Genomic DNA, 22027 nt, shown 5'->3' with positions numbered 1-22027 from the left:
TGTATTTTTCTAACAGAATCTAATGATGTAGAATTAATTAGATTCTGTTAGAAAACAACTAAAAGTGAACTTGATCAAAATCTTTGATAAGTATTCTGTTAAAGTCCTGTTGGCTCTTTGCAAACAAAACAATTAAACTTCTTACTTTGGTATTGAAGAAAACCAGCGATATGAACAGTTAATAACGAAACGTTTTGTTTGGTCTAGCTTTCATCAAAAAACTCTGAACTTAAGACCAGAAAAAGCCATCAAATTAGCTAATACAGACATCAACTTCTTTCTGTTTAACTTAACTCCGAGGGCAAGTCTCCACGCCAGTACCAGCTGGGTAGGTGTAACTGTTGTAGTGCTCAGGTGGACTGTGGACTGTTTTAGTGTCATTGTCATCCGGTGGACTGTGTCGATGCCCGTTACTGACTGCACATTGGGGAATTAAACTTTTTGTATGTTTACAAGGGAAGTATGTGCTGATAAATAATATATTGGATTTGACACCAAATTATAAGAACAAATATAATAGACCCGTGGTGGATCTATATGCCAGGGAGAATAGACAGGTATATAACCTGAATTTACTCAGTAGGGGATGACGTATAATGATGTGGTACATAATTCCTTAAACAGAAAGCAATAATGACAGAGAAGGTCAATCTTTAAATCTATTCTGTATTTTACAGGCAGGCATGCAGAGAGGGCTGTATGGGAGAGAGGTCCCTTTACCAGTTCCAGTCAGGATCCCAGCTGTTGTGTTATGTACAAGCTGCAGATAAACATGACTGCATAAACAGGGCTCCAGTATCTCACCTAGTAGAGATGGAGAACAAGGTGCTAATGTAACAGATTAATATAGACATTACATATAAACTTCATCAAAACTATTTCAGTATTTCCCCCCTTTTAGGTGTGAATTTGCAACTGGTGTATTATGCGGTTTGTGTGCGTGGGTGGGTAGTGTCATTGCACACTGGTGCAATTTCTTCTGATGTGACCAATGCCAAAACAATAAACAAGACCTACACTAATAAATGAAAATACACACTAAATAATCCTAACAAAAAGAAATATACAAGGTCAGAAATGGTGAGGAAACTTGGCATGGGATCTGGTATCTGACATACACCTAGTGAGAGGAAACATACACACAGATACATACATACATACACACACACACACATACATATATATACACACATACACACACACAGACTTAACACATGCATACTGCTAAAACCACAACAACAAAATAATTTTACATTTGCAGCATTTGGCAGGTGCTCTTATCCAAAGCAACTTACATATATGTGTTTATACACTCAAAAAGATTCAGCATGTCAGTAAATAGGACAAAAATAAACTTGTGGTTTTTTTACACTTGAAAAGTAAGTACTAGGAAAGCAGTGTGGAGGCAAAGGTAGTTCAGTGGTTCAGGTACTTGACTTGTAATCAGAAGGTTGCTGGTTCAAGTCCCACCACTGCCAAGATGCCATTGTTGGGCCCCTGAGCAAGACCCTAACCCTCAAGTTCTATTCTGTTATAATTGTAATTTGCTTTGGATAAAAGTGCCAGGTTTAAAGAAGAAATATTAATTTTTTTAATTAGTGGAAATGAACATTTCTTATAAAAAATTAATGGCTTAATACAAAGCACAATGAAGAAGAGTGGGTGTGTATGTAATACCACTTCTCTGTATACGGTACTATAACATCTATTCTGTATGTGTATGACTAAAAAAATAAATGGCTTAATGCAAAGCACAATGAAGAAGAGTGGGTGTGTATGTAATACCACTTCTCTGTATACGGTACTGTAACATCTATTCTGTATGTGTATGACTTCTTTTACTGTCCATTTTTAAGGCAGGGTTGCCAGATTCTGGCCTTGGACTACTGAGTCAGTTCCCAATCTTATCTAGCCCTCACAGTTTAGTTGAGCAATGCCTTCAGTGCCTAAATTGGTCTTGATCATTTTCATGGTTATCAGTTTCATGAAGGAAGACGTAAGGTACATTATAACTAAACAGTTCAGAGTATTACATCTTTAAGGACAGGCTACCTCTGTTGTAATGACTATTTTCTATACATCACTGACTACGTGGGGAATTTCCTTATGATATTAAAAAGGATTTCTCACTGCATGTAATGTTTATCTTATATTCTCTGTTTGTCTGGGTATTTACGGGGTCATTAAGGATGACAAACAACTGCCATGTTCACCATGTCCTGAAGATGAAGGTGCTGAGTCAGATTGTCTCAGAGTCAGAGTCATTAGAACAGTCCAGGGTGAAAGAGCCAACATGGAGGGATCCAGGAAACATGATGAAACAAATAATGTAAAACACAAAAACCACAAACAAGTAAACAAAGAACCACAGTAAAAGGCTATGTGCAAAAATATAAGGAAGCATGAAAACACATAGACTGGAAACCAGCCACTGCTACATACCATAAACACACACATATCAACAATGACCAACAAGACTGACCAAACACAGGGTATATATACAAGTACTAAGAAGAATTAACAAGAGACAGGTTTTGGCTTTAGAAGTGGCCTACCATGGCTTAACAAGCGAGCTACAGTTATACAATAATACAATAAAATTGTATCTCTGTTATAGCGTAGCCTACTACGTATAATTAACTCATCTGTTGGACACACCCCTAGTAATTATATCGTGACCTGTTCCAGGTGTGTAGAACTTTATAAAAAGACCTTTCCTCAGTATTAGGTTTTTAAAACTGAAAAGGGAAAAAGCGAACGCTGCCTTCAATCTCATTGTAACGGTTCCTTTGGAAACGCCAAGTCTGGTGGCAATTTACTGGCATTTTACGTACATGTACCGCTTGAACTGCAATTCTACCAGCAGAGAGCATCAAATTCTCGTTTATGGTAGGCCTAAATCCTCGCCAACAGAGCCGCGAATGTAACCGGATTAAACGGCTCAGCCGCGTTTATTTTCTGTAGCTTTAGCTAGGTTTGTATCTTGATTGCAGTTTTACGTGTGATCATTTACGAAAAATGTTTTTTTTTTAATAACTTACGATATTTTAGTTCTTAGAGGGGGTTACGGCTCTTTTAATTTGAACAGTAGGCCAAGCCTATTCGGCAACAATGCCTTGTGGAAAATGGAGCAGCCCTGAACGGAAGTTCATCACTGGCTCATAAGTGTCAAAGAAAAACCAAACATGACGAAGGAATTCTGTGAAGCCCAAAGCACTTGAGTTTCGAAGCTAATGATCTATATTATAAAGAATGTACGTTTGATGTCTTTATTTTAAAAAGAAAAGCATGCAAGCCTTGATGCTTTATTTGTAAGAACTGAAATGGACTAGACTAGAACATGCGTTCTTTATGCCATTGTGAAGAGAAATCTAAAGGCTTGGACATTGCACTTGACGCCCTTTGTTGAGTGACCGATACATGCAACATGCCAGTGTAATCCGCATGAGGTCAGTTTCCCGAAGTCCATGCACGAAGCGTTTGTGCGTGCAGTCCTTTCACATGTGAGCTTGCCCATACTTTACAAAGATGGTGGTGCAATAAACCTTTTCCTTCCATGTACACCTTGTAGTATGGAAACTCATGCCTTGAAATAAAGTCTGTCGTCTTGCGTTGGGTTTGTGGCGATCAAATGACGTTGAGCAGGAGCGAGACGCATAAAGCAGCTGCAGGGCACATTTATACGCGATTAATGTGAAGTGGGCACAATAGAGGAACGCTTCACGTGCTTGGGCCGGTACTATACTATTTTTCATATAAGCTTAGTGGGGCACAGTGGACCTATCCACACGCGTACAATTTCCAGGTTATTTCAGTGATCGAAGTTTGGCACCAGCCTGAAATGACACACATCCCACAGTTTCCTGCGCGCAGGCGATCAAGTTGGCGTACTATTTGACGTAGTAAATGCGACTCCCGGGGCCTTTCCGTCTCGGCAAAGCAATATGGCGTCGTCCTAGGAAGCTTTGTTCGAAAGAAAGTGGAAATACAGTCGTTAAAAGATTAAGATCTCAGAGTAGAGCAGCGAAACCTTTAAGCCGCAACACGACTGTTGTGGTTATGAAAAGGTGTTGGCGTGACAATGCTGAGGTCCACCGGATTCTTCCGTGGGATTGATTGCCCGTTTTCCAGCGAGCGCAGTAGCGGCGGGCTCGCCTGCAGCAGACCGCACTGCCACTTCAGACACGGACAGCACGGACGAGCGTCCGTGGGCCCGCGGGACGGCGGACCCACTCAAGGCTCTGGAGCCTCTCACGGTGAATGACGTCTCCCTGCCTCCTTGTGCGATTAAGTGCATTAGCAGACAGCTAGCGGCTTTGGTGACTCTAACCATAACGATAACCCTAACCTTCCGCCGCTGATGCCAACGTGATATTTAAATGCACTGTTCGTTCGGTTTAATCGGTTGGTATGATGCTTTGATATCTCAGTTCGCCCGGTAGCGTTTTGTGAGCAACGAGTTGTTGGTTCGTTTATCACAAACACTTTTACACCCAGTCCATGAATCCAGCCGCTTATTTCTTTTGATTCTCGCTTATAATATCCTGGTGACAAAACGGGACCGAACTGGGTGTCTGAAACTGGGCATTGCTGAGTAGCTGGGTTATGTGTAACAGCTTCTTTCACTGTGAATTTTTTTCTGTAATCATATACTCTTTTCTAGTGATCTGTTTTTTTCCCCCTCATCAGATAGACAGGTAATGTATGTTTGTTTCTCTTTTTTTTATTGTGGCTTGTGTATGTCGATTGAACACTTTATAGTAGCTATGAGTATTAGTAGTTTGCAACTCTTGACTAGACTTAAACTAAACAAAATGAAGTGACTGGCATTGTGAGTAGTTATCACTGCTGTTAAAGAAATTTAAACTTTTAATTTGATCCAGATTGGATACATCACGTCAAATGTCTGTTTTTACTTTTTTAAAATCCTGATTTATATTAATGTTGAATGTAGGAACAAGAGATGACCGATACTAGATAAGCAGTCCTTGTTGCCTTATGGGAAGATGTTGTCCTCGTTAACATCAGCTCTGTCTTTACCTTTAATTGAGTTTTTTTCTAGTCAGCTACTTGCGGAAAACCGAAAGATTTGATTGATGTAATGTAGTCTGTTATGTTGTAAAGCTGTTCTTCTTGATTGCTGACAATTGCCTTTGTGGGCATCACTACAGAAAGTACTTAAAAAAAAAAACCTCAAAGAAAAAACAATTCTAATTTTATTTTGTTATTTATTGCTTCATGCAGACCAAGGCTATGATCCGTTCAGCCCTGAGGTGGTTAGACCAGAAGAGCATTACAATGCAGAGTCCTCGTCTGATCCCCCAACAGGCCCTACTGTGGATTTGGGGGCCATGGAGTTGGAGCTGGTCAACCGGGCTATTGAGGCTGTCCGGAGCGAAATGGAGAAGGACAAGAGGAAGCTCTCCCAGATCGGGGACCAGGTGTATGAGGCAGCTGGCAGCTCTGTTAAAACAGGTTCCAAGAGACAGATGAGTTCTGCCGCATTGTCCCATAACGCTTACGATCCGGGTCGTTATCAGATGGGCCAGATGGCTGACTACAACCCCACCCCACGCTCCAGTAAATACACACTGGATTCGGAGAGCAGCAGTGGCACCGCTAATTCCATGGAGTACGTGCCTACAGCGATCTCCAAACCTGGCCTGAAGAAAGCGGCACCTGCTTCGAAGTCTCGGATTCCCCCTACCAGCCCCAGGTGTAAGTACACGCTTGACAGTTCCCGACCTTCCACGGACATGGAGTATGATCCGCTCTCCAACTTCTCTGCAAAGCCAGTCAGTAAGAGTGGGAAAGACCCAGTGGGTGTGGTGGTGGAGGTGGAAGGCAGGAAGAGGGTTCGTTTTGGTGCGTGTAAGCAGCAGGGCGCGGACGAGGAATACGTACCTGCACCAAAGAAAGCGCGGGTACCGGCGCCAGAGCGCCCGAAGTACACAGCCAGTTTCACAGAGTCTGACGGGGAAAGCTCCGGAACCGAGTACCGGCCGATGCCCATGAGCCGCCTGCAGCAGAGGAAGAGCAGTACGGGGTCTGTGGTGGAGGAGCCTGGCAGGAAGCCCCCGGGGGCGATGGGCAGGGGGCCATGTAGGCAGCCTGCAGCAGCCGAGAGCACGGAGTCCGAAGACTTCGAGCCTCCGGAGGCCGAGAAGACATCGAATGGCAAGCTGCTCGAAAAAACGGCAGGTGGCCACGGCGGCCAAACCAAGAGCAGCCGATCGGAAAAGCAGAAGAAAGAAAACAAGGACTCGGGTAAGAAGAGTGGCAGCCTCAAAGTGAAGAAAGGAAGCGAGGGGGCGGAGAAGCCCTTGAAGAAGCCCAGTCAGGAAAGTGTGAAAAGGGAGAAGAATCATGGAAAGACCGTAGAGGAGAAGGTGAGGGCCACAGAGAGGCGCTCCGAGAGGGAGGGCAAGAGCAGGAAGGCCAGAGCAGACGTAGAGCGAATGAGTGACACCAAGAAGCTGAAAACGCACAAGGCAGCGCAAAGGAGCAAAGAGTCCGGCAAGTGTAAAGTGCCGAAGAACGGAAGGTTAGAGAGTGTGGGGCGAGAGAGAACAAAACTCGGGGGCAGTTTCAGCAGCGAAAACAGGAGGAGCAACTCGTGCCTGGAGGAGCGAGAGGCGAAAGAGAAGAAGGCCCCGCTGCACTCCCTGAGTCACGCCGACCTCTTCGGAGATGAGAGTCCAGAAGAAGAAGAGGAGGATGATCGCATCGTGAGGAAGACTGCCTCGGCTTTCAAACGAGGTGGCCTGCTCAGCAATAGCCAGAAAGGTTCTGATGTCGCAGCCTCTTCGTCGGAGGATGGGAACGGGTCTGAACGTGAACAGGAGGATGGTGATGATGAAGGCACTTATGTGGACTACGCCACCCTGCAGGTGGATCCCGACTACGACTCCGACCCGATGGAGGAGTGTCTGCGGATCTTTAATGAGTCCAAGGATGTTAAAACAGAAGATAAGGGCAGGCAAGCTAAACAGGTACTGCAGTAGCCGCTGGGCTCTGGCTCACTGAGACCTCTGCGAACTGAACTTCTTTAGTTTTTACTACTCTGTGGTTGTGGCTCAGTTATCAGCTGCACACCCACAGCCTTTGCCTGATTAAGCAGACATGCTTACAGATGTTGGCCAGGTGGAAGCATGTGGCTTTACCAGCGATTTAGACGGTTCAGTGAAGGGCAGCGTGGAAACTGAAATTTGAAACATTGAAGGGAGGTTTTGCTTGGCTTTTGCTATCTTGCTGTGGTTTCAGTTTTGTTCTTAGTCTGTGTGTGTGTGTGTGTGTGTGTGTGTGTGTGTGTGTGTGTGTTTCAGCCACCCAAAGAGGAGGGGGAAGATGAGGACACACAGAGCACTTTAACCACCCTCTTCCCTGGCCAGAAGAAGAGAGTTTCACATTTCAAAGCCAAAGGAACTGTGAGTGGGGGGGACACTCTGCTTACTCACCATCAGCATCACTTCCGTCAGCCTGTGTGTTTTGCTGCAAGAGCAGCACATGTAGCTGCTGCACTCACTGTACACTTTTAAACCTTATTTCAAAGTATTTAAAAAAAAGAGTGCAGCAAAAGTTGTCACTGATTGGTTGTCTGATTGGTTGTCTGATATTGCTGAACCTTGCTTAGGCCGAGACCTCGCTGAACACTTTGCCCAGGCTGCAGCGGCGATTGACTGCACAGGAGATGTGCTACCAGCGCATGCAGATTGCCCGGCAACAGGCCACACAGCTCGCCGTAGCCGCCAAGACTGTAGCCGTGGCCACGGGCCACAGCCCCGCCTTCCCAGGGGAAAAGCGAAGGGTGATGCACCGCCCAAACCCTGCCTTAATCTCTGCAAAACGTGGTACAGAAAAATCTTAATGAAATGTATTTAATCTGCATCAAAATCTTATATGGCACTTCCCACTCCAATCCCCAGAATAGCAGTAGTAATTGTAACTTTATTTATAATAAATTTTTTTTTCTCCAGTAGACCAGGGTCTTCAAAGAACATTAAACATATTTTATTAACTCTCAAATGATTTTTTCAAATGTAATGGGTTTGTTGGTAATCTACTGAATTTATTTTTGTTTGTGTGTGCTTTGCAGGTTTGTCAGAGACACAGCAGGCTGTCCGTGGTGTGTTATCGTCCAACAGCACAGTAGCAGATCCCTCGTCGATCAAAGCCCACACGTCTGCTTCTATGCTCTCTAAAACCACATGCACTGCTATGCAGAAGAGGGTCGCTCACACGCCGACGCTCAAGGTCTCAGTAACACTCCACGGTCAGCTGAGAGGGTGATAAAGTCCCTGGTGGTTTAGCTGTTGCTTGTTCAAAACAATTATGTCATTACTGAGATTGACACACATTGTGCTAGGCTTCCACCTGCAGGCTAAGCTTCAGCCGAGACTAAAATTATATCATATTTTGATGGAGAGACAGACGTAGCTTAACGAGGCTCACATTTTAGTGTTTAGGAAAGATTCCCATGGTTCATTGCTCTCAGGCCCAGCATGTCATTCCTTTTCCCTCTCCACACACAGAGTTCCTCTATGAAACGGCCAGTGATTCCCACTGAGTTTGGAGCAAAAGTCCCCACCAACATCCGTCAGCGTTACCTAAATGTCTTCATTGATGAGTGTCTGAAGTTCTGCCCCTCTGAGGAGGTTGCTTTCCAGATGGTGCGTGTGGTTTTGTTGTGGAGCCACAAGCTATTGAATGTCTCTCATGAAATGCAAACACCAGTTTAAAGAAAACTCAGGTCTAGCAGTGAATTTCTGAGATTTTGCAGTGAAAATAATACTAATGCATACTACTATTCAACACTTTGCAGAAACATCCTAGTATTGATTTAGCCTGTCATGTTTGTTTGTTTTTTTTCTCCAGAAAATGTAGACATTTCCAAACAAGCATTTATTAATAAGTAAAATGATCTCTTTCCTTTTTCATTTAACCAGTGCATGCTTGTTAATAATTTGTTTGATTTTTGTTTAATGATTACAATCTGCACTTTCTCCTGCTCGTTAAAGAGAAAAATATTTGTGTGCACGCGCGTCTGTGAATCTGTGTGTATGCGCGTCTGTGTGTGTGCGTGCGTACGCATGTGCGTCTGTGTGTGTGTGCGTGCGTACGCACGTGCGTCTGTGTGTGCGTGCGTACGCACGTGCGTCTGTGTGTGTGTGTGTGTGTGTGTGTGTGTGTGTGTGTGTGCGTGCACGCGCGCATCTGTCTGTCTGTCTGTGTGTGTGTGTACGTGTGTGTGTGTGTGTGTGTGGCTGTTCCCAGGCCCTAGATGAGGAGAAGCTGGTGTATGAACGGAGCAGCAGTAAAAACATCTACTTGAACGTTGCTGTGAACACACTGAAGAAACTGCGCAACAAGAGTGCAGCACCCACCGCCCCCTTCAGTACGGCACCTCCACCCTCATATGTTCTTACAGTCAGTAACCAGTACAGCACCTCCACCCTCATATGTTCTTACAGTCAGTAACCAGTACGGCACCTCCACCCTCATATGTTTGTAGAGTCAGTAACCAGTACAGCATCTCCACCCTAATATGTTCGTACAGTCAATAACCAGTATGACGCCTCCACCCTAATATGTTTGTACAGTCAGTACTGTGTACGCCAGCACCACCCTACTATTTGAGTTTGTACAGTCAATAACCAGGGTAGGTTAAGGTTTACAGGCTGGGTCAATGGCATAACGTCTAGGTTAAGGTGATGGCTGTTGAGTGTAGTGGTGCAGTTCAGTAAACACTGAGTACAGGCTGTGGTTGTGCTTCTGTTCCTCAGAGAAGGCATCAGCACCAGTAAACAGCAGAGCTCAGTCTCACGAGGGTGTTCTGGGTGGCCGCCTGGCGGCTACCACCAGCTACACCATCAACCGCACAGGCAAGCAGCAGGATGTGGACCTGAAAGGTATACCATGTGCTCTTACACTGGAACACAAGGACTTCGCCCTTTCTTTTTTGTAGGTGTAGACCATTTTTGTAGGTGTAGACCAGGGAGAGAGATGAATCTAGAGAACTCCTGCAACAACCCAAAATCGAGAGAGATTTTTCGCTCAGGTCTGATCAAGGGAAACTGTAGATTTGTAAATATTTGGAGTTTCCATGTTGTCCCCCATGTCTGTGTCCTCTACAGGGCTGAGGTTTCTGGTTGAGAGTACGCTATGCGCAATTGGCCGCCACTTCTCACCTGTGTGTGTGTCTCTCTTCCTTTCAGGTACAGCTCTCTACCAGAAACTGAAAGCTTATGTCCTGTCTGAGGAACAGCTGCAGGAACACGGTTACCCCCGACCTCATCCACAACGCTCGGGCCACGCCATCCTCGTCAACGTCCCCGAGAAGAAAAACAACGATCGTAAGAGCTTTTACTTGAACATTTTAAACCCTTTCTGTCTTATTCATTTATTAACTCTGTACAAATAGATGTAACATAACAGTTTTAATCTGTTTTTTATATATATATCTTCCATCTCTTACTTAACAGACAACACTCACGTTAGCATCCATGGAAATACCATCATTCCACCACTAGATGGCAAACTGCTCAAAGTGAACTCACATTTCCTAAATAACTGTAAACATATGAAATACTGTGTCACTCATATGAGACACTTAATCTAATATTTATTGTAGTAGTTTACCTCATTAGAAGAGTTCTGTTTTTGAAGAAACAGCTGACTGGCTTTCCTGAGTGTGTATTGGCCCTTTAATTTGGCCTTCTGGAGTACTTGCTGACTTGGACTTGTTCCCTCAGCCTTCTCTAAGATTTGCTGCCGTTGTGGTGCTGAGTACAAAGTCAATGCCAATGGCAGCTGCATCCGCAAAGAGGAGTGTAGCCACCACTGGGGCCGACTGCGCCGATACAGAGGTGTGTGTGGGGGGGCTCCTCTGTACTTCAGTAAGAACAAAACTTCTACATTTTAGGGACATATTGGTGATTATTTAATAAGTTAGCCTTTTTTTGTGTGTATTCCATATAGTGTCTGGAGGTTGGGAGACTCAGTACAGTTGCTGTTCTGGTGCAGTGGGATCTCCAGGGTGTCAGGTGGTGAGAGTAAGTTTGTGTTAACTGAGGCATCATTCAACACTGCCGACTCTCGGTCGCTCAGTCGCTCTCTCTCGCTCAATTCTGTTTGGGTAGAGTGTGTTTGATTAATGTTTGATTAGTGTGTGAATGCGTTTTGCTACATTATGAACATGGTTAGGTTAGGTTATTGTCTATATGTAGTTTGGTATGTGTGTGAATGTGAATGTGGTTTGGGTGCATTATTAATGCCATTTTTCTCATCAGCAACACGTTCAGGACGGTCGTAAGGACTCTTTAGATGGCTATGTGAAGACCTTCAGTAAACCATTACCACCTGATGGCAATGGCGGTGTCTATGCTTTAGACTGTGAAATGGTGAGAAGGCAGTTAAAATACACACACACACACATACACACACTGGACTGGGAGGTGTCATATAGCACACGTGGTTCACAAAAATCTGGCTGGTTTGTCGTCCCGACCCCCCACAGTGCTACACAAAGCAGGGCTTAGAGCTGACCAGGGTGACGGTCATCGACTCCAGCCTTAAAGTGGTTTACGACACATTTGTGAAGCCCGAGAGCATAGTGGTGGACTACAACACACGGTACGATTCCAAACGCACACACAACACTGGGCCTTGCAGGGTATGTTGTACAGTAGATCGTGTGTGTACTGTTTGACTGTGTGCTTGTGTGTGATCAGGCATGTTCATGCAAGTACATGTATGTGTACATCTGATATCTGTGTGTGTGCACTTTTGTGTGCGTGTGCGTGTGTTAATCCAGGTTTTCGGGTGTCACAGAGGAAGATCTGGAGAGCGCTACGATAAGGCTGCGGGACGTTCAGGCTGTGCTCCTGAACATGTTCAGCGCAGAGTCCATTCTGATTGGCCACAGCCTAGAGAGTGACCTCTTCGCCCTTAAGGTAATATACACACACAAATGGGTGATTTTTATTTTTTTTTCCCATGCTGTGTCTTGTGAGCTCTAACTCTGTAGCCACGCCCCTTCCCCAGCTGCTACACAGCATGGTGGTGGACACGGCCATTGTCTTCCCGCATCGCCTGGGGTTGCCCTACAAGCGTGCCCTGCGCAACGTCATGGCCGACTACCTCAAACGCATCATCCAGGACAACGGTGAGGGCGGCAGGTTTAGAGGGTGCATGGCAACAGACGGGGCTTCAGTCTGTAAATGAACACATTAAAATGCTCCTGTAACACTGGTGTACCTATTAGAGAGGCCAGTGAGTGCGGCTATTTTACTAGGAAGTAGGATGGTTGGTGAGTTTAATGTGCATGAGCACTCTGCTTCCTTGTGGGTGTGCGTGTGGGTGTGCGTGAGGAATCTCATTTTTCTTGTCCTCCCTTCTCACTAGTGGAGGGCCACGACTCCAGTGAGGATGCTGCTGCTTGTATGGAACTCATGATGTGGAAGATCAAAGAGGATGCGAAGGTCAAGAGATGATCTCTGACCTCAGTATCTCAGAGTGTGTAATGGAGGGGGTAAGCAGAAGCTATAGGAAGTCTGAATGAAGTGACTCCCACAGCTGTGCTGGGTCTGAGTTTACCTATGGAGTCCCACCTTAATGGAACTGTTTCAGTGAGAAGAGAGGAAGAATGAAAGAAAAACAAAGGGGAGACGCCACGTCTGCTTGTCGGTGGCTAGTTTGTTGGGACCTGTCTGCCTGATGCTTGTCGAAGCCTGCTTTCTCCAACAGCGCCCTCTTTAGGCAGTCTCTCTCAGTGCATTCTATCTTGAAACAAGATTGTGAAAGGGTATGACTTGCAGTCAAAAACTGTGCTTTTGTTGATGGATTATTTATTTTATGTCCATGGCACTCCTCACCTTTTGATGAAAAACAACTCCCCATCCCCACCCCCAACCACCACCAATTGCAAAGCAGTTGTAATGATGTCATCATGTAGACCAGAGGTGCCTGACTGTGGTCCAGCGTGCCAGGGTGGAGCATGATGTGGACATTTCAGCACACAGTGCTGGACTTCAGCCTTCCAGGGAGTGGAGCACAGGCCATGAACCAGAGTTGCTGCTTAGGAAGTCTGTATGTCCCACTGCCGGAAGCCTGGGACATGGTGTTACAGCAAGAGGAGATATTTCTCCTCCAGCAAGAGGAAATATTTGTTATAGTATTAAATCCACAAATCTGCTTACTAGTATGATGTTTAGTGATCCCATTTATGCCACCTTAAGAAACGGTGTATAGCAATAAATACTGACACGTATAGTTAGCTGCATCGCTGTAAAAGGTGATCTTTTTTCTCCTGTGGTTTGTTCAGATGCCTTTCCTGACTGTGACGATGAGTGCAGTCAGTGCTTGCTCTACTACACGTAGTACTTGTGTTCCATGTTGTTGTTTACAAACCTGCCGACCAGGACAGATGATCCAGAGATCTGTTAGATGGCCAGGTTTATGATGACCAGGTGTTAGGATAACCATATTTGTTTGTCTAAGTGAGATGGATGGTAGGAAGAAATAACAGCCTTTGTCTCGATGAGCAATACCTGATGATATTTTTTGTTAGACATCCACAGCTTGTGAATTGCATGGGACTGATGAGGCTAGCTCAGAAGTCACACACATGCAAAGTAAACATGCCTGCAGGTGAAGTCTCTGTTCATTCACTATTATGACCAATATTAACTTTCTGTTCACTGTTTCTGTAAGACAGTATGTTGTACTATATCATCGTTTAACAGATACCATGGGCTGTAAATATGCTGTATCAAAGCTGTTTTGTATCTAATTTTGTTTTCTATTAAATAATTTAAATCATCTATTCATTTACCTCAATTTTTTCTGTACCACTGATATTATTTTAGTTCCTTTTTGGTTCACTGTCTTTCCAAAAACAGGACCAGTAGTGTTTCCTTCTCTGAATGCATTTCTTTGTGATGCTATGAGGTGATAGCTGTTGTTTCTCATCTGCGTGTCTTCTGTGTCTCCCTGCTTCATGCCTATGTGTTTATGCCGTTCTCCATCCCATTCGGCAGATGCCTGCCCACGGTCCCGCTTTAAAAGCAGCAGCTGTTTTGTTGAAAAACAAAACGGGACAAAAAGAGTCAGGGAGGGTGAGAGCGAGTGCCATTGTGTGACCCCGTACCCTGGCCCCCATGTTTTACCCTGGTGGGCCCCAGCCGTCATTTCCCATCCGGGCGGCCTGCCTGCAGACACCAGGTATTAAAAGAAACTAGCACTACAGGATCAATACTCCCACAATGCTGCTGTGAGGAGGGAGAATCTCTGGCCATTTACAGCATGACTTAGAGATTTGGGCCTGTGGGATGGAGGATCTTAAGAGTTTCATTATCAGCTTCGATCAGAGCACCCCCTCTGAACACCTCTGGCTGCTGGGTGTGGAGGGCACATACACACTCTCCATGTTGGGAAGGAACAGCAGTGACCCCCAGCCTCTGACAGCTGAGCCACTGTTCCACTATAAGTGAAAACTAGTCTTATGAAATGCAATATACAGTGTCTAATCTGTTGTGAAATGTATAGTTTTGTTGTAAAGATGTACACGTGATTCAGTTTTTCTGTGCAGCAGAAGTTTTAATTGAGCAATGAAGAGGGTAACGAATCTTGATTCATGATTCATGTGTTTAAGGTTTGGCACCCCTCTGAGCCTCACCCTCCTTATGGCTCATGTTGGTTATAAACCCCATCCTACACAGTGCAAACCTCAGCCCAATTAGGAGACTGATCCTCATTTCATTTCCAATATTGATCTGTCACTCAAGCAGACAGACCCTGAGGGGGGCCAAGTCAAGAGCTTGAAAGACAGGCCTCATTTAGACTTGCACTTTCTTTTGGCCGAGGGGACTGCTGAAGAAACCCCTTCAACTGAAGAAATGCTGTAATTTGAAGTCATCAGGGAGTGTCGGTGTTCAGTGTAGTAATGACCACGCTTCATTTTACTTATTTCCAATCTTACGTTCTTCAGCCCAGAAGAATCAAGGTACTACATGCATTCAGTTCAGTTTTGTCTTCATTATGATTATATACGTGTGTGCAGAATAAGAAAAAGCATTTTCAGTAGCGGGGGGGACATTTCTTTCTTTTGCTATACAGATGCTTCCTGTGCACTTGTACGTATAAAGGCCAAAAGGTGTCTCAGCCTGTTTAGATCCTCTCTTTTGAGTGGTCTCTGATTTTCACTTTTAACTCTGTGTTTCTGCAACTTCCAGCAATCCCCTTTCTGTTTGACTCTATGTGATTAAAAAATTGATCTTAAAAATCCAAAAACATCATTGCGCTTTAGGGTGTGTGATAGTATGCAACATGCAGACATCACTTATTGTTTAGACTGTAACACTTGTCTTACAGCACATTCATAAAAGTTAATTATGTCGGGCGGAAAAACTAGACTTTTGAGAAAAAGGTCTTCAATGGCTGCCTGCTGGGTTACTTTTGGTTTTGTTTGCATAGTTTAAGTTGTACAGACGTGTGTGTGTGTGTGTGTGTGTGTGTGTGTGTGTGTGTGTGTGTGTGTGTGTGTGTGTGTGTGTGAAGCACTTTTGAGCATTTCTCAGTCATCTCACAGGGGCTTATACAGGGTGGCTGGATTGCTGGTCCAGATCCCTCACTGCGCCGGGTCAAAGGCCAGCAGCCCCATCGATCCCCCCAGCGAAGATGTTTTTCCTGGCTCCCTTGCCTCTCAATTGTGTTGTGGCCAGATCGATCCAGCGTGTGTAGGGGCCTCCTAGTTAAGCAGCTCTTCCACAGATAACTGACAGCTACAAAGCTCTCCCCTTGACAGCTACTTGTCAATACAAATTTCAACTATTGATAAGTAATTACAGAAAGAAAGAGAGGGCAGGATCTGCTCACTAACTCAAACATCTGTTGAACAGGCGCTGTAAACAAAAACCATTATGGTGCTTCTCAAAAGACTAAAAGACCCCTCAACACCCCCTGTAGTTTTTATCCAATCCAAAGGAAATTAAAACGCTGTCAGATGGACAGCAGGGTCTTGCTGATGAAAGGTTTACTCATGTTTCCAAAGCCATTGCATGTTTGCACGGGAAACTTTCTACAGTTGTAAATTAACATCAGACAGTCCTGTTGACTCTTCTGTTAAATATATACCAGCTCTTGAATCACTAAAAGTCTGTATATTATGTTTTCGATATAGATGGTCCTGAATGAGGAGTCCTTTATAGTTGATATAATTGTGAGATGATTTGGAACAAATGCTTCAGTACGGGCTCTATCGTTAAACAAGACATGAGTTGGTTTAGGAAGCAAGCTCCATTTTACGTGTCCGACTCTCAGTCTCTCTTTTCATGCAGTGAAGTTCTTAATCTGTGATGAGCCTTAACAGGACTGTTCTGTCTGCATGTTTAAGTAGATTCTTTAGCAGAGGGGATATCCCATTCAAGCCTTTTAAACTGCAGGAGAGAATATATCCCATAATACCCAAAGCTTATCCTACACTATCCTATGATGAGTTAAGTGGGGCTGTATCCAGTTAGACAAATGTAAATAAACAAAAGTGATGAGAATGTTTTGGATTGAGCAGCCCCCCCCCCTCCCTTTTTTTTTTTTTTTTTTTTTTTTTTTTTTTTTTGCGGTCTCCTCCTCAACAGGGCTGTGTGGGTTTGGGACAAACAGAACCATGTTGGAGGGACTCCGGTAGAAACTTGAAGCTACGTCTGTCAGCACCAGGATGTTATGGTGTTAGAGGAGACAAAAAAAGAGGAGGAGGAGGAGAAAAAGGAGGGAAAGTGGAGATGAGAGGAGAAAAGGAGAAAAAAGGAGAAAAGAGGAGGTGGGAATGGGAAAGGCTGTGGGTCTGGAACACGGGGACCGCAGTTGGGGGGGGGGGGGGTCACACACAACCAGCGTCTTTGTGCTGCCTTAATCCTCCTGGACAACACAGCTTTGGCCAGGGTTCATCATGAAAGTGCCATGAAATAAGTACTTTTTTTTCTTAGCAGCAAATCTCAGCTAATCCCGCAGGCTGAGGAGACAAAGGCTTCTGAGCTGGGAGCTTTATGGGGTTCGAGGCCTGTGTCCCTGAAGCTCTTCTAAATGACTTATTTTAAGCGGACACTAATATAGCCTGACAGGCAAGAACGCCACAAAGCAGGTGGGGGGGGGGGGGGGCAGGATAGGAGGGGAAATGCTTAAATATGGGGGGAGACCAAATTCACACATTTTGGGCACAGGTGCCGAAAGAAGCAGTTAAGAGTGCAAATATTTTTTTTAGAGGATATTTTTAATATAAATTCATAGGACATATTGTCATCTTCAACCACATTATAATTATTCCTGTTGTTCGGTAGAAGAGAGTGTGAATAGACACTTTCACTGACTGACTTTACCACAGTGCCCTTTCATTCATTTAAAGACGTTTACCTATAAGGATCCATAGGGGATCTGCATTGGGAGTATCTGAAGAAACACAGCATTCAACATGCACATGAGAGAAACAAAAATATTAGGTCCCCCCCAAAAAAGTTTACATTAAAACATTCATCACCAACTGTATGAGTTTGAAAATATATATTAGTCTTTAATAAACCCTATCAAATAAACACCAACTGCTTCAAAACAGCACATTTTATAAGAAAAACATAAAAATGCTATTTTTCAAGAAACAACTGACAGTAGTAGTTATTAGTAAAATACTATTTTACTAATAGGCCTATCTATAATAGTAATAGTTATTAGTAATAGGATAGTAATAGTATTGGTAAAATAATTATTAAATAGTAAAAGCAGGTAATAAAAGGCTTGTGGTTCTTCATTTCTTTTGCTTAAAAAGCCTCCCTTAGCTTTCATGTCAGCCAGATATATTCAAGGTATCTTCCGATGAAGTTTCAACAGGTAGGACTATATTGTTAGAGACCTATGTCACTCTCAGTTTTGTTAAATTACCTGGATACCTAAAGTCCTTCTGACTGCTAGGATTTTGTGCTTTCTTCACTGCACGGTTAAATTACACAGGAGCTAATGAAAGATCACTGATTTGCTGCACTTTCCTGAGGGACGTTTTGGGTTGTTATACTGACTTTATTCACCGTCTGTTTCCATATTTTGGCGAAGAGTCTAGGCATACATTAAATACTAGGATGTTAAACCCTGTCTTAAATTGCAAGATAGGGTCACGGGTTTACAGAATATCAAGTGTTTTTAAACAGATTAAATAGACTGAAATCCCTTTACGAGAAAAAGTGCTTCTGCACAGTCAGTAAGCGGTATAGGTTTTTTTCCCCCAGTCCTCTGCCCGAGCCTGGTCCTGTACTTGGCTGGTGTCCTTGGTTCCAGTGATACCCTCCGAGTCGGGGCTGGGTGGGGTTGGGTGGGGGTGATGTAGGTGTGGACCGCGCACCACACCGCCGATACTCGTGGGAAACGTGATCTGGTTCCCCGGCATGTTTCGTCTTTCTTGGCCCTAAGCAGCTCGGTTTCAACAGGCTTTAGCGGAATTTACATCTTTTAAACAGTGCGGCCTGTAGCCGCTACAGCTTTACTGATCTGATGTGGTCTGAGGCTGTTAAGATGAGCAGATCCGCACTGCAAGGTGGGCAGCAATCTTACTAATGCAAACTGTTCGTTGCTTGAATAGTGTACTTTCCAAAGATATCTGGATATCAAAGATATTTCGGAGTCAACTTCATTCTCAACTGACAGTTTATGGGTAAAATATGGGATCCGTTAGCAAAACAAACCAAGCAGACAGGCACCCCCTTGGAGTTAAGACTGACGATGCCCGGCGAGATGAGGGGAAGGAACAACGGACAATCAAAGGCTGTTATTTTAATCTGCCCAGCTCCAGAGATTAGCGAACCACATTGTTTTAATTGTTTTAACTGGGGAAGCGAAATGCTCGCTTACTGAGGGGGGATCCTTTGCGTAAATCTCCCAAGTTCAATAGTTTCAAAAAACTTGAGCCCATAGACCCCTTTTTTTCCCTCATCCTCCTTAATCCAGGCTAATACCTTTATTCTATTGGCTAAAGGGTGAGAGACGCTGGGGTTAACGCTGTTTAAAGACTCGCGCCTGAGACCAGGCTGTGGGGAGCAGACACGGGGACGCAGGGACCTTGTACGACTAAATAATACAGAACTCTCCAGACTCGGAGCGATTATATCAGGATTTCCTCAAAGCTGCAGGTAAAATTCCCAGTAATACTGCTTTCTTAAAATACAAAATATCCCTACATTAATACAAAGTCGGTGACTTTCTCGTGAACAGTGTCGCGTCATATTAATGAGAACTTTATAAATTATTATTTGCTAATTATTATTAAGAGAATATTCCAATAAGTAACTTGGCAACCTTAAAAGGCTGTTTGGGTTTTTACTCTACGTGTCGTCTTCTGCTCAGTGACTATGCATGTCTATTTGAGCTAATGTATTTAATTTGTTTTCACAGCAAAACACTATGAATACGCTGTATTTCTGCGGACCGAGCAGGGCTAACGGAGTCTACTCTACTCCCCGCGGGAACTCGCTATTTTATGACTTCCACCACCAGATGGCAGAGCATTACCGGATCTACACAGCAGGCCGTGCGCAGCCCGTCCAGACCTTCACGGTGGCGGAGCGCCTTGCAGGTGAAACGTCCCGTATGCATGCTTGTCGCATTCTAAAATGACGGATTTTGTAGCGACCATCACATTTACATTTCTAGATAAGGTGCTTTGTTTACCATCATATTGTTTGTGTGTAGAGCTGCTTCTGGAGGCGCGCTACGGGAACCAGCACAAACAGCGTCGGAGCCGCACGGCCTTCAGTGTGTCGCAGCTGCACGCGCTGGAGGAAGCCTTCCAGCAAACTCAGTATCCCGACGTGAGCACGCGAGAGAGACTGGCCGTGTGCATCAACCTCCCAGAAGCGCGCGTCCAGGTCTGATATCCACTAAGAGAACACTTTTAACAACTGGCAATTTTGTAAACGGTGTTCTTTTATTTGTTCAGGTGTTATTAGATACCGATACAAGAGATATCTTTACTGATTGCCGTCTGCGCTTTTGGTTTAAGATAATTCAACGTTTCTGAAAGATAGCCAATGGAGGCGCTTTTCTTACCAAAAACAACCTGATATAATGACAGTTTATCATGATACTACAATTCTGACCGAATGTGCTCTTTTAGGTGTGGTTCAAGAATAGGCGCGCAAAGTTTCGCAAAGGGCAGCGATTCACTCCTTTCTCAAAAGGACTTGCTCGGGGGGACGCACGTGACTGCAAACAAGCCAAAGAAGATCTGACGGACGAAGACAAAAGCTTCAGCTCACAAACGCAACTTTCACCTGTTAGAAAGTTTCTAACATCATCCACTCGGGATATCGACGCTCGTCCCACCAGCGCTTCCCCAGAGAGCCCAGCACGTTTCCAGACGCGCTCTACTCTGCATTCCCCCACAGTTCTCGCGCCGTTTATTTTTGGAGGACAGCAGCATCATCCATTGCCGCGTGCTCTGGGCCTTTTGCCTTTCCCGCCTGCGTTCTTCCCCGTCATGCATCCGCACAGTAATGCCGTGCTAGCGGCCAAATGCGGCAACCTTCGACCACAGAGCGCCTGTCCTATTAAAGTCTTGCTTCCCTCACATCTGGACTTGTAGCAGCATCATAAAAACTAAAACAAAACAACGTTTTTAAAAATCCTGCTCATCTAGTTTGAGTGTCAACATGAGGACAACACTTGACCCCGTTATAGTGAATTTCGTACTGCACATGTCTGCGGCAGACGTCCACGAGTGAGATGCCGCGGAGATTACCTCGACATGTGGACTGTTTGGATGAGCTTTTGACTCACAATACCTAAACATGGTCTTGGTACTGAGGCATAAAAATAGCGCAACTTCATTTTCAGACTGCGTGAGAGCCTGCTTAAATACCGTGACCACAAAATGACAAAAGTGTAGGCTATATATCCATTGAAAGTGTTGATGCGGAAGTTTACCTTGACATGACTTGTACACATAAAATTGTATTTCAAACGACATCACATATTTTCCCTGCGCATGCTTGACTTGCAGTCCATACACACGTTTAGAGTAAAAATATAATTCTCTCGCTTTTAAACTCAAAAAGCTTTTGGGCTTCGCATCGGTGTCCTTGTTTGTTTTGTTAATGGTTGTTTGCATGAATTCCGTGTCATGATCTAGGTACAGATTTAAGTGGCGAAAATATATAACATCGAATAATGCATGAATCCTTGTGCAGATTCAGCACGCCGCACATATACGGAAATGCGCCCCCTCTCGGCACAGATTGGTATTCATATCAAGCGTAACTGATTTCTAGGCTAGTGGCTTTTGCATATTTGGTAAGGTTTATGAAAATGAGAATAGTGCTGAATGTGAGGAAAGAACACTCAGCAGCTGAGAAAAACTAGTTATGGATTTGAATTAAGATAGTTGGATTGCTAATACAAACGTTACTTTAAACAAAACACAAAAGTCAACGCGCAGAGTAACTGTCTTACTAACTAAAACACTCGTAAAATAAGTTTCTCAGTTGTGTTTAATTGTTAACTTCGTTCTCTAATGGCAAGCCACGTAAACCCGTCTGTTCTCTGGGCGCATTACTAGGACTATTCCTCATTCAGGTGCGCGAGGTGGAAAGCGCAGAGGCAGCAATGGGAGTGTCGCGTGACGCTGACGCCTCGTTCACCGACTCGAGAGGCTTAAAGAGACAACAGCAAACCTGGCTAGTTGGAGAATTAAAAAAAACACAAACAAACAAAAAAAACAAACACACGTATAAAGCCATAAATAAAGGAACATGCGGCATACAACATAGGAAAACGATTGGGCGGACAGGTAATGGTTTTGTTAACTTTATGTAGTTAATAAAACTGTTTACTGATAATACGATAATACTTAAATCGGAAAGGCTAGCTAGCTAGCGTTAAATAGGTATCGTAGGTTAGCTAACAGTAGTTAGCTTAGTGACTGACAACTTGACGGTTAGACGCCTGTTCTACCTCAGCTTAATGGATCAGATAACGAGACGCTACAACTTTGCATCCT

The 22027-nt window shown here is 44.3% G+C and overlaps 2 protein-coding genes across 2 annotated transcripts; both read left to right on the top strand.

Moving 5' to 3' along the window:
• The first annotated feature begins 3298 nt into the window (after window positions 1-3298).
• Window positions 3299-13822, top strand: rexo1 (REX1, RNA exonuclease 1 homolog). The gene is made up of 16 exons (XM_027029955.2): window positions 3299-4256; window positions 5245-6992; window positions 7326-7427; window positions 7634-7850; window positions 8096-8253; window positions 8532-8669; window positions 9274-9394; window positions 9783-9908; window positions 10215-10352; window positions 10752-10865; window positions 10978-11051; window positions 11289-11399; window positions 11516-11631; window positions 11813-11951; window positions 12043-12163; window positions 12403-13822. Exons 1-16 carry the CDS (start codon window positions 4082-4084, stop codon window positions 12489-12491), a joined length of 3687 nt encoding a protein of 1228 aa, XP_026885756.2. The 5' UTR covers window positions 3299-4081; the 3' UTR covers window positions 12492-13822.
• A 5248-nt stretch (window positions 13823-19070) lies between these two features.
• On the top strand, window positions 19071-21122 carry zgc:101100 (uncharacterized protein LOC445169 homolog). The gene is made up of 4 exons (XM_027029957.2): window positions 19071-19163; window positions 19426-19606; window positions 19723-19898; window positions 20147-21122. Exons 2-4 carry the CDS (start codon window positions 19435-19437, stop codon window positions 20612-20614), a joined length of 816 nt encoding a protein of 271 aa, XP_026885758.1. The 5' UTR covers window positions 19071-19163; window positions 19426-19434; the 3' UTR covers window positions 20615-21122.
• Window positions 21123-22027: the final 905 nt, after the last annotated feature.

The sequence above is a fragment of the Electrophorus electricus genome, chromosome 23, assembly GCF_013358815.1.
Source record: "Electrophorus electricus isolate fEleEle1 chromosome 23, fEleEle1.pri, whole genome shotgun sequence".
In the NCBI taxonomy this organism is placed as follows: Eukaryota; Metazoa; Chordata; class Actinopteri; order Gymnotiformes; family Gymnotidae; genus Electrophorus; species Electrophorus electricus.
Note: the sequence above shows the minus strand (reverse complement) of the source record. Positions and strands in the feature narration are given on the sequence as shown.